We start from the raw sequence: 13,835 nt of genomic DNA on the forward strand, positions 1-13,835 counted from the left end.
ATGTTTTATTTTTGTCTATTTTTTATGTTCATTTGTGATCTTTTGTGCCTTTGCAAGTGCATCTTCTACCCATATTTTTCCAAACGTGAAAAATCCTTTTTAAACCACAGGAATAACTGGGGCGACCCACGGCCTAGAAACAACACTCAGTGTTGAGTTGAGAAAGGCCCTGCATTTATGAGTAACAACAAATAATCTCGTGTCACACAGATATATAAAATGTTCTTTAATGACCTGAATAGTGAAACATATAATTGTTTTTTTTTTTTTTGTCTTCTGGCTAACGTTGCGGCCTTGCCTTAAAGAATAAAAGTGCTACTAAAAGGGTTGGAGATTTTAAATGTAAACTCAGCTGCAGACAAAAACAAAAACAAAAAACAGAAGAACTTTGTTACAGAAAACAAAAAAATGAGAGAGATTAGTTGGGGGAAGAAGAAAATGACCCCTTTTTGATTCCTGTTTGGCAGGTATATGCACAAATTGTCGTTGGCAGAGGTAGACAGCAATAATGTATATTTTACCTACACAAAAAATATGGGCTTAATCTCACATTAAAACACAGCAAAGGAAACTGCCTACAATGACTACAATCCAGTGGAGACATGTCTTAAATGAGAAGTGGGCCTACACCGTATAATAACACTCAGTTTCAAAATAGTACAGCAATGTGTTGTATATTCTTACAAAACTATCAGCTTTCTCTCCCTCTGACGTTGGCTTTGTTGTAAAAGCAGAGAATTTCGGCAAAGAGCCACTAACACTTATGAAGAATAAAATACTGTTTATCAGATTAAAGAGTTATAATCTGCTGATAAACAAAGATGTACTTGAGTATAAATGTGAACTCAGTTCTGCTCTCAACACAGTATGAAAGATTTAGAAATGCAGCACGGTGAGAAGGTATTCACCCCCGTTGCACATTTCTTCTTCTGTTGCTTCTTTTTCTTATCACACTTAAATGTTTCAGATTAACAAATCTTAAGATGCGCCAGAGATACCGTGAGTAAAATGCAAATGGCAGATTTCAAATGTTTCCGAAAAAAAAAAAAAAAAGCTGTCAAAAATGAAATGGCTTCATGTGAAAAAGCAATTCCCCCCAAAACCTAATAAACTGCTTGTTTCCCCATTTGGGACAGCCGCTGCCGTCACACCATTTCTGTGGAACAAGTTTGGTTGGCTGTTGCAGAGTCCTTTTAATTTAACCACATTAAAAGGTTTAGCAGAATTTACGTTTCCATTAAGTAAGGGACATAATCTTGGTTTTAAAGAAGCAAACCGGCCCCAGAGCATCACACTTCTAACACCATGTTTGATCTTTGCAAAGTGCTGTGCCAGTTTTATGTCACATTTAACAGGACACACGCCCTCCAAATTATCCTGTGCCTCTCTCACCTGTCCATAAAACATTTTCCGGAAAGTCTTTGGGTCCATTAAGATACTTTTGGCAAATGAGAGATGGGGCTTTGGCCTTGGAAACCTTCAAGGATGACATTTTTGCCCTGTCTCTTTCTTATGATTGAATGATGAACTGAGGGAAGAGAGGCCTCAGTTAAGGGCTGAAGGAAACTCCCAATGCAGTTTTAGAGCAATTTTGGTAGACATATTGAAAGTTCTCAATTGTTCAAAGTTTTCTCTGTTTGTGTGTTATGACTCTCGTGTTTTCAGACACGATTTCTTGTGATTTCCTAACGTCTGGTAGTAGTAAAGTCACAATTAGGTACTTTAAAAGAAAACATGGTTAACTGTAGCTAATGCAGGCATAACAAGGGAGGCGGTTACTTTTTTATTTGCATAGGAGCCAGTTAGTTCGGAGAAGTTTTTCTCTAAGTAAATAAAATTGCCATTTGAAAACCGCATTTTGCTTTTACTCAGGCTATCCTTGCATGATATTAAAAATTGTTTCAATATCTAAAACATTTGCGTCCGACAAAAAGAAGCAAAATGGGCAGAAATCCATAAGGAGGCAAATACTTTTTCATGCCATTGTAGTTCATGTGGACTTCTACTGAGAAAGGTACTGCGACAAAATTGCTCATGATTATCCAAACATAAATCAGATTTGGCATCCTATTTAAGACTGGTAAAATTTAGAAATTTACAAGCAATAATACACCTTTTTTTTTTTTATCAGAATACCGTTGTCAAAAAAAATGGGGTGAGGCATAACCAAGGGTTTCGGTTTTCAAAAAAAGTTAAGCACTTGACACTGACAAGTAAAATTCACACATATTCTTTACAGTGAAAGTCAAGATCAATGTAATAAAACAGGCTTTAAGCAACTTCCAAGGTTGCGACTTTCAGTCATACGCTCTGCTAACACGGGCCATATCTTAGTCTTAATTGTAAGACACTCAAATGTGGTGTAGTGGATATTCACATTTCTTCTTCTGCTTTGAATAGTGTTGTGGAAAACATCCACAGTGAGAATTTTTCTTTTCGTTTTGTTTTTTGTTTCCGCCATCTCCTTCATGGTTCATTGGAGTCGCTTTATGCACTCTGTTGCTCAATCTCAGCGCTACTTCCAAACAAGGCCACCAGCTGCTCCTCGTAATTAGCGATATTCCTCTTCATGATGTCCATGCAAGGGCCGAGGAGTCTCTCAAACGCTTTCACATCCATGACTTTGAGAGAAAAAGACAGAAAGACAGCTTTGATTGTTATGGGAATTATAGAAAGCCATGTAAAACATGAAGTCTATATGTTGAGTAAATTTCATAAAATATTGTTTCATTGGGGTGAAGGCAAATGCAAGATGCTAATTAAGCACTGCCTATTTAGAGAAGATGAAAAACTAAAGTTAATTTAGATGAATTACTCACAGAACACCTAGCAAAAATTCAGCTTATATTTGAACTTCAATACATTTTGTAGGATAAACCAATGCATGGTAGTGCATTTGTTTAGTGGAAAAATAATGTGTTTTTTTTATTAATACAAATCCAGCCCTTTCCTCTTAGAATCAGCGTGTTTAAAGTCAACTTTACATTCTAATTCAAAAAAACTTTATACCCTAACACACTATTAAATAGACAATAAACCATGGCGGTGACAGTTTGTCTTTGGTAGAGACATAAAAAGCTGATCAGTTAAAAAAATAGTTGATGGATTTGGGTGGAGGTTCACTGTGCAACAGGACAAGGTCCCCCCCAAACCTTTAGCCAATGGAATGGTTTATATCAAAGTCTAATTAGAACGGCCCAGTCAAAGTTCAGACCTAACTCTAGTTAATAATCTGTGGAAAGAATTGAAAATTGTTTTTCAGACAAGCTGGTGGAGACAAATCTCAACAGATCTGCAGTGAAAGGCAGTTCCACAAAATATCCACTCAGGAGGGGGAGAACATTTTCATGCTATGCGATGTTAGAAAATGTAAAAAAAAAAAAAATCAACTTCCACAAGTAACTGTGGCTGCAGTCATCCGTGTTTTTGGTGTCTGACTGTTCTTAACAATATCTCCTGTCTTATGAGTAATTCTGCACAAACAGTTTTAGGGGAGGAAAAAAAAAGACATAGCAGAAGAGTGAGTATGAATGGCTGCCTCGATCCCTGATACAGTACATCAAAGAAGTGTACAAAATGTACCCAAGCATTTGACACTCCCCACAGCATATGCCGATGCAGCTCTGGGCTTGTTTGTGACAAGAGCCAACTCCCCAAAATACTGGCCCCTCGTGCACATGGCAATATCGAGCTCCTCTTCCTCCTCCTCGTCTTTTTTTGTCTTGTGAGAAACAAAAAGCACAAGGATAAGAAAGCAGAACCGAAAACACGCTTCCAGCACACGCTTTGAGCTTGTGCTTCCAGTTGTGAGGTTGAAAAGAAAAGTGGACACGGAAATCATTTTAAAACGTCCAAAATTACCCGGCTTCTTTTCATGGTGATCCTAACTTGGCCGCTCTCAACGATGTAAAAGCAATCCGCTAAATCACCCTGTTGCAACACAGCAATGCAGGTAAGCGGACTCAGACTTTGCAAGTGCAAAACAGAGGACAAAATCACTAAAAACACTCAACGCAGAGACGAATTACCTGAGCAATAATTTGCTGTGAGTCATTGTATACCCTGGTGGATAGCACGTCTACTACCTTCATTCTCTCCGACACCTGAAAGACATCAGGCTATCAACACTTTCACTGTGAGTCCGTGGTGCCCTTTGTTTGACACTGTGGTGCAAAGCTGACCTCTAAAGATGTGAGTAGGGGTAGAGTTTCAATAAACGCTTCGTACATCTTCCTCTTCTTGGCGTTGTTCTTCACTATAATCCTCCGGAATGTAAGACGATCCTGAAACAAAGTTTGAAATAAAACAACTTTTTAAACACACCTACGGATATCGGTGTGTTTTTTTGTATTTACTTTTTTTTAATATATATGTTTGTTCAAATTGTCACAATGACCTGACGGGAGAAGATTTAAAAAATCAAACTTCTCTGGCTCCTCCCAGTGATCCAGCTGCTAAATGTTGAAATACACTGCTCCCTGTCAGAAACAACCAATCAGAGCTAGGAGGAAGGTCTTAACACCGTCAATCATGCTCATATATGCGCTGCTCTCGCTGTTCCCCTATTCAGCTCGCACCATTGTAGAAGCTCAAGACTGCCAGTGTGCTGCAACTGTGCTAGTGGTGGAGAAACAACCCAACGTTACAGGAAAACTAAAACTTTTTCGAGTTCTCAGCACTGTTTGCTGTGGAGGGAGGAGATGTAGTGCAGCAGAGTGTAAGGGGGAGGAACTTGTAGGGTGTGCACCTTCAAGTATATGCAAGTATAAATAATAGACAGAAGGATGGAATATGTGAAAATTAAACTGTGACAACAAAACATTTAAATAACTTGTAAAATAGGCATCAATTGTTGACCCATTGGTTAGCTTCAAAACAAAATGGTAAAAGTAGAATTGCAGAAACACTTAAACATTGACAATATATAATTGACTTGTGGCTGGTGGACGATCAGCTTAACTGGCCAGTCTCCAAATCAAATTCTGCTAAGGGCCCAGTACAGCCTGTCATTTCATGAGGTAAATGTATCATTACACTTCTTATTATTACAATTCCAGACTGTTCTGCTGCGTTTTCAGACACCAACTCTTATGAAACCACAATATGCACTAGGTCTCAAAATGAGCTTGTGTTTTTTTTTTTTGTTGCAACAAAAGCATTCAAATGGTAAAAAGAAACAAGGCACTCAAACGTTCCTCCTGCTTGTGCCATACAGTAACAGTAGTTTAACATACCAAATATTGCTCAAAGAATAAGGTGTTAACATAAAATAGATTGAACTACAATGCAGGAAGTATCGTTAGCTGCAGAGGGCGCCCTCCTCTAGCCGAGGCTCGCCATGACAGGCTCGAGATCCACACGCCTTAATAAAGAGGTAAGTACTAGTGCACGTCAGGCGCCAAATAACATGTCCACTGTAATGTTCTGTTAGCTCAGAGACTCTCTGGCACCACTTGCTCATCCCCAGACAAAGCTGGCTGCATGGTGAAGAAAGGAGCTCCTGCTCTTTCACAGCTTAAGCTGCACACTCTAAGACTCTCAGGTCAGCAGAGGGTTCAGCGTCAACGTCCCTCGTCTACCGTAGATGACATAGCAGAGCTGTTAGCTGCTCTTTAAGGACACAAACCTTGCTGAGTCATGAATAAGTGGGATGTTTCTCTTTCAACCGAACTGTCGCACTGATCATCCGGCCACAGGAAACTTTTCAGTGACAAAAGTTCTACAATTTCATTAGCTCTTAGTGAATATGTATTCATATCAATTCATATCAAGCAGTGATATTACTCCTTTAGTCTGATTCTCACATCCACTGGATTTCATACAGATGAAACCAGATATTCACATGATGTAGGTTATGTGACTTTCTTCTCCCTGTCCTCTTTTAATCAGCTACGTTTTTTCAGCAGAAACCATGTGGATGGGCAAGACAGCCTACAAACTTCACTCGAGTCCAAACCGTTTTTGAATTTTGTGAAAGAATTCGCAAAATGTTTGACCTAAGTAGAACATTTTTGGGGGGAGAGGCAGAGGGGTGATTTAGCAAACAGGAACAGTTTGGTTAATGCTAACTATAACCTACATCAAAAAGTTTCTGGCTTCATTTCAAACTGTGTGAAAGAAACAGAGATTGCGTCAGTTAAAGCTTCAACTGTACATTATGTTACCCAGTCTTGACTGTGCCATTTCCATCTGTAGCACCACGCTGCCGCACAACCACAAACAGCATGGGCGTTTATTTAAACTGTGCCAGCTGACTGCACAGCGTATGTCATTAAAACCTGAGCAAGCAGCAGCCAGCTGTGCTCCTGCACGGGTGCGTAATGTTTTACTCACCAGGCACCAAACGGCTCCAGGCGAGGTTGCAATTATGGTGGCCGCCCTGGGGGTGTTGTACATCAGCGCCAGTTCTCCAAAGCTGCCCTTGTTGTCATAGGAGCCCACCAGCTTCTCCGCGCCCTCAATCTTCACAAAAATGTTGAACGTCCCACTGACCGAAAGCAAAACCACGAAATAAACGATTAAAAAATATATAGAAAGACACAATTAATTATTTAAAAGTAAGTGCGTGTAGCACCTTTCGATGACGTAGAAGTTGTCCCCATCATCGTCTTGATCAATGATGTGCTCTCCCTCTGTGCAGAACTTTTCAAACATGGCATCCAAAACCTGAGACATCTGCTCCTGAGAAGGAGAGAAACATAAAGCTGTTTATTGCTCAAACAAAACAACAACAACAAAAAAAACAACTAAAATATACATCACTGACACGGCATCCTTGATCATCAGCGACTGTCTGAAGCAATAACTGGGCCACATTTTATGAAACACTACTATTTATTCAAGTGGCCTTAGAAAAGGGACTTAAAATGGCAAACCAGTTTATTGGTCTTGTGTTTGAAAAATTTGTGTTTGAAAACATTTTTTTATAATAATCTATCTTTCAACAGCTGACCACTGGTTGAAATGACGCAGGGAGGAAAAACAAGCAACGTAAATCTGCTGGACCAGGTCATGGACTCACTGGATCTAAGTTCTTGAACAGAAGAATGTCCCTGCAAGCTTCCTGTAGTCTCTGCCTCTGCTCGTCGGTTTTGGGGTGGGTAACCTGTGAGACAGAACGCATTTCATGTGGGACTGTCATACAGTGGTCGATGATTATGTAAAGAAATCATATCCTTCACCAAAATGTCATCCAGTTCTAAGAGAAATGATATATCTGTATGATTGCTGTGTGGACTGAAGTTTACCCTTGGCTCTTTATCTTCTTCATCTTCGTCAGGGTTGAACGCTTCTGCACACACTGTATCACAGATAGCAACAAAGGAAAACATTGTCACATCTATGCTGTGGTTTGTCGATCTCAAAGTACATTTACTATATTACAAGCTGCATTTAATCATATTTGCACAGAACCCTGTAGACAGTAAAGACAAATAGCTTTGTTCCCTGTCCTGTTATAATGCTTCTGAATGCAATACGGTGACTTTTAGAAAAATTCACAGCCCTCCAGTTTTTTTCAGATTTTGTCCCATTACACCCATAAGCATCATTGGGGTTTTTTTGTTTATTTTTATTGGCACTTTATTTCACAGACCAACACAAAGGAGTGCATAATAATGAAATGTAACGGAAATTATGTATGATTTTCATAATTTTCTACAAACAGAAAGCATGGCATACATCTGTCATAAGCCAAATGAGTCAAAATTAGTTGTATCACCTCTGCAGACGTCTTTACCCGCTTTGCAAATCTATAGACTGACTCTTGTGTCCGTTTTTCTATGCAAAATATCTTACGTTGAATCAGATTAAATAGAGAGCATTTGTGGGCTAGAATGTTTGAGTCTTGTTGGATTTAGGTCTGGACTTTGGCTGGGCCATTTCAACACGTTAATACAAACCCATTAAAAACAAACAAAACATTTTTTTAATGTTCCTGAAAAGCCCATTTATTTCAAGAACTTTACAACTAATTGAAACACCATTATGTAGCTTAATTACAGATGGATGTTTGAAAGCCATTATTTCCGTTAGTTATGACGATTTTTAGCAAACAGGTAATGAAGAAATTGCATTTGAAATTAGACCATTTCATAAGACCAATAGTAATAAAAAACATTTAATACAGAAATGTGGGTGTAATAAAAAAGTATATATAAAACCTGTGTGAATGTTGTTATTTTCAAGTTATTTTTAATCTGATAAACAGGCTTCATCTGAATGCATATTCTGATTTATTGACTATGACTGTATGTGTTTTGGATTGGATTGTATCTCATTTGTTTAGTGATGACCTACTGGAAAGGGAGCCTCCAGCCCCACTCTCAAGTCTTCCTGTGTAGCTTGAAGCGTCCCTTCATCAACTCTGATGATCTTCCTCGTCTTTAAATCCTAAACATTTTGTTAAAACGTTTTTTACAGTCCTGTAATAAAACTTTCAGGATAAGGAATGAATTAAATCAGTTTTGCAGGTCCAATTGCACATGGTTTTAATTTCTAGCTTCAAGATCAGCCGATCCGAAATGCTCATGGTTTAACAAAGTACAAGTGGCACATTTCATATCAGCAAAACTGCAGCCATCTTTCCACCAGAACTACAACCTTTCCCCACTATTGTGAGCGAGAGATAATTATAAGCATCACTTGTCCTGATTTCCTCACCCACGTCACTCACTGACATAATAAACCAGGTTCAAGATAGAGCAGCTTCGCAGCCTCTTACAAATCAACCTTATTGTAATAAGAGGGAGGCGATAACAAAAGACAACTGGCAAAAAAAAAAGATTTTCAAATGACACAGACCAGAGCCACAGGATGTTAATAACCAACTTTAACAAGCGGCAAACTGTAACTCACCCGATGCTCTTCTGATGAATCTGTTTATCACTGGTGCTGTAAACAATCAAAAGCCACATGTTCAGTTTCATCATAAGCTGAATTGCTCTGAAAGCTATTATTGAAAAGAGGTTTAGGTGGCTGTGATTTCACAGCTAATACCCCCGCGGAGCCTAACTCATTAAGGGATCCATATTCATCACGGTAAAACCTGAATGAGGACAGCTGCTTTGAAGTGGATTTAGGTCTTTGAATAATTTCAATGAGAGGGAGAAAAATAACAAAAAAAACATTCAAATGTAACACAGTGTAAAAGTGCCAAGCTCCTGGAAAATAGATCAGCATGAAATGCATATTAGGAAGTCTCATCTATTGATAGCTTCCCAGTCGTGCAGTGGACAGGGGAAGCTGGCTGAATGATCATCAAGCGTGACCCAAAAACTCGTCGATTTAACAAATGAACGCAGCGCACCTGCCCGTATGCAGGCGCTACAGCCAGTCAGTCGATTAAAGCTGCAACTAAATTGAGCTGTTGGTACCCAAAATAGTAGATGTTTAAAATAACGATTGTTGATTTGAATTTTTTGGTTTGGCATTGGAGATTTGGTGCAACAAGTGTAGTCAAATATTCTTTTTGTTGCTTGAGCCTAAAGACAAATTTTCTGCAAACTGTATGTTTTTTTTATTTAATTTTTTTTTTTTTTTTTCAATCGCTGTGCCCCCTTTTGAATATCCATCATCTACTCTTGGTACCATCTTCAAATACCAGAATCACATAATTAAAGAAAGAAAAAATAAAAGACCTGAAAAAAGGAATCAAAGCAACTGTTTTGTTTTAGTTCAGAAGTTTTAACATTGCAGCACATGTAAAAGTCTTGACATTCTACCATGGGGTTTGGTTTTGGTGTACCACCCAAAGTTTAAGTTGCATTTTCTTGGATGTTGAATTGTTTTTTCAAAATTTCCAGTTGAAAATGCAACGAGAATGTCCTGGGATAGTTGTTTGGAAAAGCTGGCGATATCGGCCATAACTCAGACCCCCAGGTAGTGTAAAACGTAATTAAAGCTTCAGGTAAAATATTTGTTAATGTCTTTGTGTTCCTAAAAAACAAGCACTCTACATTCTCCATTTAAGAACATTTTCCTTGAGTTTGTGAATTGGATTGGATTAAGAGCAGAATACTGTGATTGACTTTTATGACTATGTCAGCACCAACGAACAAATTCCTCTTGTTTTCCAACTTGCATCTAGAATGCACTCAACTCAATTAGTATTCATCTCTCACTTCTGAGACAAATTGTAATAATTAATAATCGTTTTCATTTAGCACCTTCAACCAAACTTTTCTACAACTAAGCTCAAGGAGGGAGAAAAACTGTGCTTGGTGATTGGTGGTTTTATTTGCAAATGCAATAAATAATTTCAGCTTAGGGCCCTATTTATGGTCGGACCGGCCCTGCAACCGGCCCTTTTAAACCCCACCACTCATTGGGATGCTGTCTCTGATGTGTTTTGCTGCTGCTTGCATCTCTGCATAGCCAGATGTTTGAAATACAATCACACTCCAGGACACACAAAATGTCACCTTTAAAGCTAGGCGTTTCTTAGATCTCGTGTTTTTCCATCTATTTTTCTCCTCTTATTGGCTAATGAGGTTAAATAGGCCTGGTGTTAACTGGCCTGAAAATACCAAAGAGACCTTCCGAGCCAACACAAAAATAAATGGAAAGACCTCTTCATTCTGCAGCTGTAGTTATCGAAATGCATTCTTAACCCAAATAAAACCCTGATTCAGAGATGCGGAGCTGGACACGTTTAGCACGTCTCTCAGCCTCTCTGACCATATATGGCAAATGACAGCGCGGTGGTGGATGCAAGGTGGCGAGCATCTCTGCGCCTTGTTTCTATCGTCTCCCAGCCGTGCACTCCACCGTGCATGCATATGTCTCGACATGCATTAACATCACCTACATGCACATACGCGCTGTGTCAAAAAAAACAACAACACATCGGCTTACCTATGAATTCCTCGTCGTCGTCGTCGTCGTCCTCTTCCCCGTTCTCCGAATCGATCTGCATGGCCTCGTCAATGAAATTGACCGCTTTCCCAGATCTCGGGGCTGAATTTTGGTCATTGCCAAAGGAGGCCTCTTTGGTCTCGCTGTCCTTCAGCCGGGTGAAGTACTGTAACGCAAACTCGAGCAGATCCCTGGGCTGATTCCGCAACACTTCCACGGTAAAGCTCTGTAACAGCTCCGTCAGTCCCTCAGGAATTTCTATACTCATTCCTGTTTTCAGTCTTTGGATGTGGACAAAACCGGTTTGCTGCGAATTCTACAAAATATCTCTCTCTCTCTCTCACACACACACACACAAAAAGAGACAAAAACAGCTCCTCCACCCTCCTCCAGATGGAAATAAGGATAACCGAGTGTATAGTCTGGCCACCCTCCAAGTCAGTCAGTCAGTCAGTCAGCAAGCCGTCCACAGCGGATCCTCTCTTTTTCTTGAATGAAAATGGCTGTGGATTTTTGGTCCAAGCATCTTCTGCTGCTTCTGGCAACAGGAAACCCACGCATGTGACCCAGGAATCCATGGTAACCACCTATCCAGGGATTGCGTACATGAGCAGCAGCGGCGCAGAAACTGCAGTCAGTCGCAAAATACAAATTATGGGAAAGAGAAGCCGACGTGTTGTCAGACATGGATTTTCACTGGAGGAGGTCAGATCCTGCCGGCAGAACTAGACATCACATCATGCTCACCTGTGTGCGTCTCTTTACATCGGTAATTAAGCTGTTATGTTGATTTTAAATATTGTGCAATTGATAATATGGGAGTTGATTAAATGCATCAGTGCTCAAATTTGCTGTTTTTCTATTTTGTTTACTTTTTATGCCTAACTCTTGTTATTTTAGGTTGGGAATATGAAACCACACCCTCAAAGAATGTGAGGAAAATAAAAGTAATTCAGATTGAAGTTTGCAGTAGTTGTAGGTTTTGTCTAATCCGTGCAGAGTGAAATTATACTTGTCCACTCCACCCACGTCAGAAAAGTGCTCCTTAATGATCTTTATGATGGATATGAGAAATGGGTGGAAGTGGATTTTACCCTGTTGGTTTCTGTGAGAGGACATGTGCTGTCCATGAAGTAAAGCAGAAACTATTTCAACAAAACTCTACCAAGGAGAAAGGTCTGTTATGCAGCTGGAAAGAATAAAGAATATTTATCCAAAATATTACATATATATTTGAGCTTGTATGCATTTCTTTACCTTTTATATTTATTTACACCCCCCCCCCCCCCACCCCCCACACACACACATATATAACACACACACACACATATATATATATATATAGAAATGCAGACATTGAGAAAAATTCAAATAAATCATTCAAATCCCAAAGATCTGTGGAGTGGTCTATATTTGGTGTTTAAGATCAAACAAGTAAACAATAAAAGCAACTAATGTGCAGGAGGGTTAACACAAAATTTTAAATTAGCATGTTGTGCCTAGATACTAATTATGTAGAAAAAAAAATAATAATAAGTACAGAGGCAAATCTCGTTATGAAGCCATAGTGCCAGAGAGTTTGGGGACCATCTCGGGAATCACAGGGGTGGAAAAGCAAAAACTCTACTGCAGGAGCGATTAGGACATTGTGACTCTGTGGCAGACACTATATGTCAACGACTTTTTTTATAGAGCAAAAAGCCTGAATAAACTTTGCTGAAACTATCTAGTAAAAACATTTTTAAAAATTTACTGATTTTAGAGCTTTGATGCAGAAAATTAAAACCTGAGGTATGCACAAATCACACACACACACAACACAAATTCTGACTTGAACATGGCACTTTCTCAGTGATCAAAAGTAGCACAAATGTCCTGTCTTTTTAAGTCACAGGGTGATGTATTCCATTACAAAGAGCTTAATGAAGTAAAAAGAAATACTACCAGAAAGCTTTTAGTAATATAAGGTGAAGCTGTGACAGTACAGCTAATATTACAAGTATCAGTTGGTTTTATAAGTGTATCTAGGCTATACGGGATGCCCCTCCCCTTCTTTTCCCTATATCTGTCATCTTTTATTTAGAAGGCAAGGTATTTTCTCACTCTGGTGAAGATTTTCAATTGTTTCTGCTCGTCTGCCTGTTAACTTTCTGATGTTTTATTAAAGCTGCTCTGTGTGTCTCTTTTCTATATATTATATTTACCAAATATCATAGTACACCTATTAAATTAGCTGCGAAAACGCAGAACAAATGTAGGAATTTTTGATATATGTTGAAACTGATCAGGACTAAACATAATTATAGCATTAAGACTGGCTAAATAAATGTGCATTTATATAAGTGAAATCATTTTTTAAAAGACAAAATATCTCAAGAATTAAAATGTAGATGTGAACTATACCATATTTAACAAAAGATATTTCAGTGGGAAAGTGTACCAGATCCTGTGTAATATACATGTGCAACCATGCTGAGTTACAGTAATTTGAGTCAACTAGTTTCTGACATAATCCCATCCGTGTTATGGCGCCATCTGCAGGACGTAATATTATACTGCAATGTCTAAGGACAGTTTGTGTTTCCCTTCACAGAGGCGATAACGTCTACAGGGTGTGAGAAATAGTTAATATTTTCCTAAATAATAAAAATATGATAAAGAGGCTGCCAATTTTAATCAACCCCCTTTAAAATATACTGAAGGTGAATGCTATGGTGTCAAAAGCTTGTCACTGTATTAGAGCAGTATGTGATTTCCAGCCATGTTGTGCTATAAAATGGCACTGCCAAGTTAAGTAACCGTGCATGTTACCTTCATTTGTTGTAAAAATATTATATGTCAAACATGACTTAAAAAAAAAAATCACTGTGTAATTTAATGCCTTGAAATTGGGCCTCTGTCTCTTTAAGTCCTGTACTATCATCCATAGGCAGACTGTTCTTTCTACATAGCTAAATTTTGTACCCAAGCCCCCGTTTCCC

The 13,835-nt window shown here is 38.8% G+C and overlaps 1 protein-coding gene across 1 annotated transcript; it reads right to left on the minus strand.

The window, feature by feature from the left end:
• Positions 1–213: 213 nt before the first annotated feature.
• Positions 214–12,089, minus strand: prkar2b (protein kinase cAMP-dependent type II regulatory subunit beta). The gene is made up of 11 exons (XM_028001070.1): positions 10,855–12,089; positions 8,857–8,892; positions 7,248–7,300; positions 7,022–7,105; positions 6,575–6,681; positions 6,334–6,487; positions 4,182–4,283; positions 4,029–4,103; positions 3,862–3,930; positions 3,583–3,721; positions 214–2,621 (listed from the first exon to the last, which is right to left on the minus strand). The coding sequence occupies exons 1-11, from the start codon at positions 11,120–11,122 to the stop codon at positions 2,488–2,490; spliced, it is 1,221 nt and encodes a 406-aa protein (XP_027856871.1). The 5' UTR covers positions 11,123–12,089; the 3' UTR covers positions 214–2,487.
• Between the last annotated feature and the right edge of the window lie 1,746 nt (positions 12,090–13,835).

This window comes from Xiphophorus couchianus, chromosome 2, assembly GCF_001444195.1.
Source record: "Xiphophorus couchianus chromosome 2, X_couchianus-1.0, whole genome shotgun sequence".
Taxonomy (NCBI): Eukaryota; Metazoa; Chordata; class Actinopteri; order Cyprinodontiformes; family Poeciliidae; genus Xiphophorus; species Xiphophorus couchianus.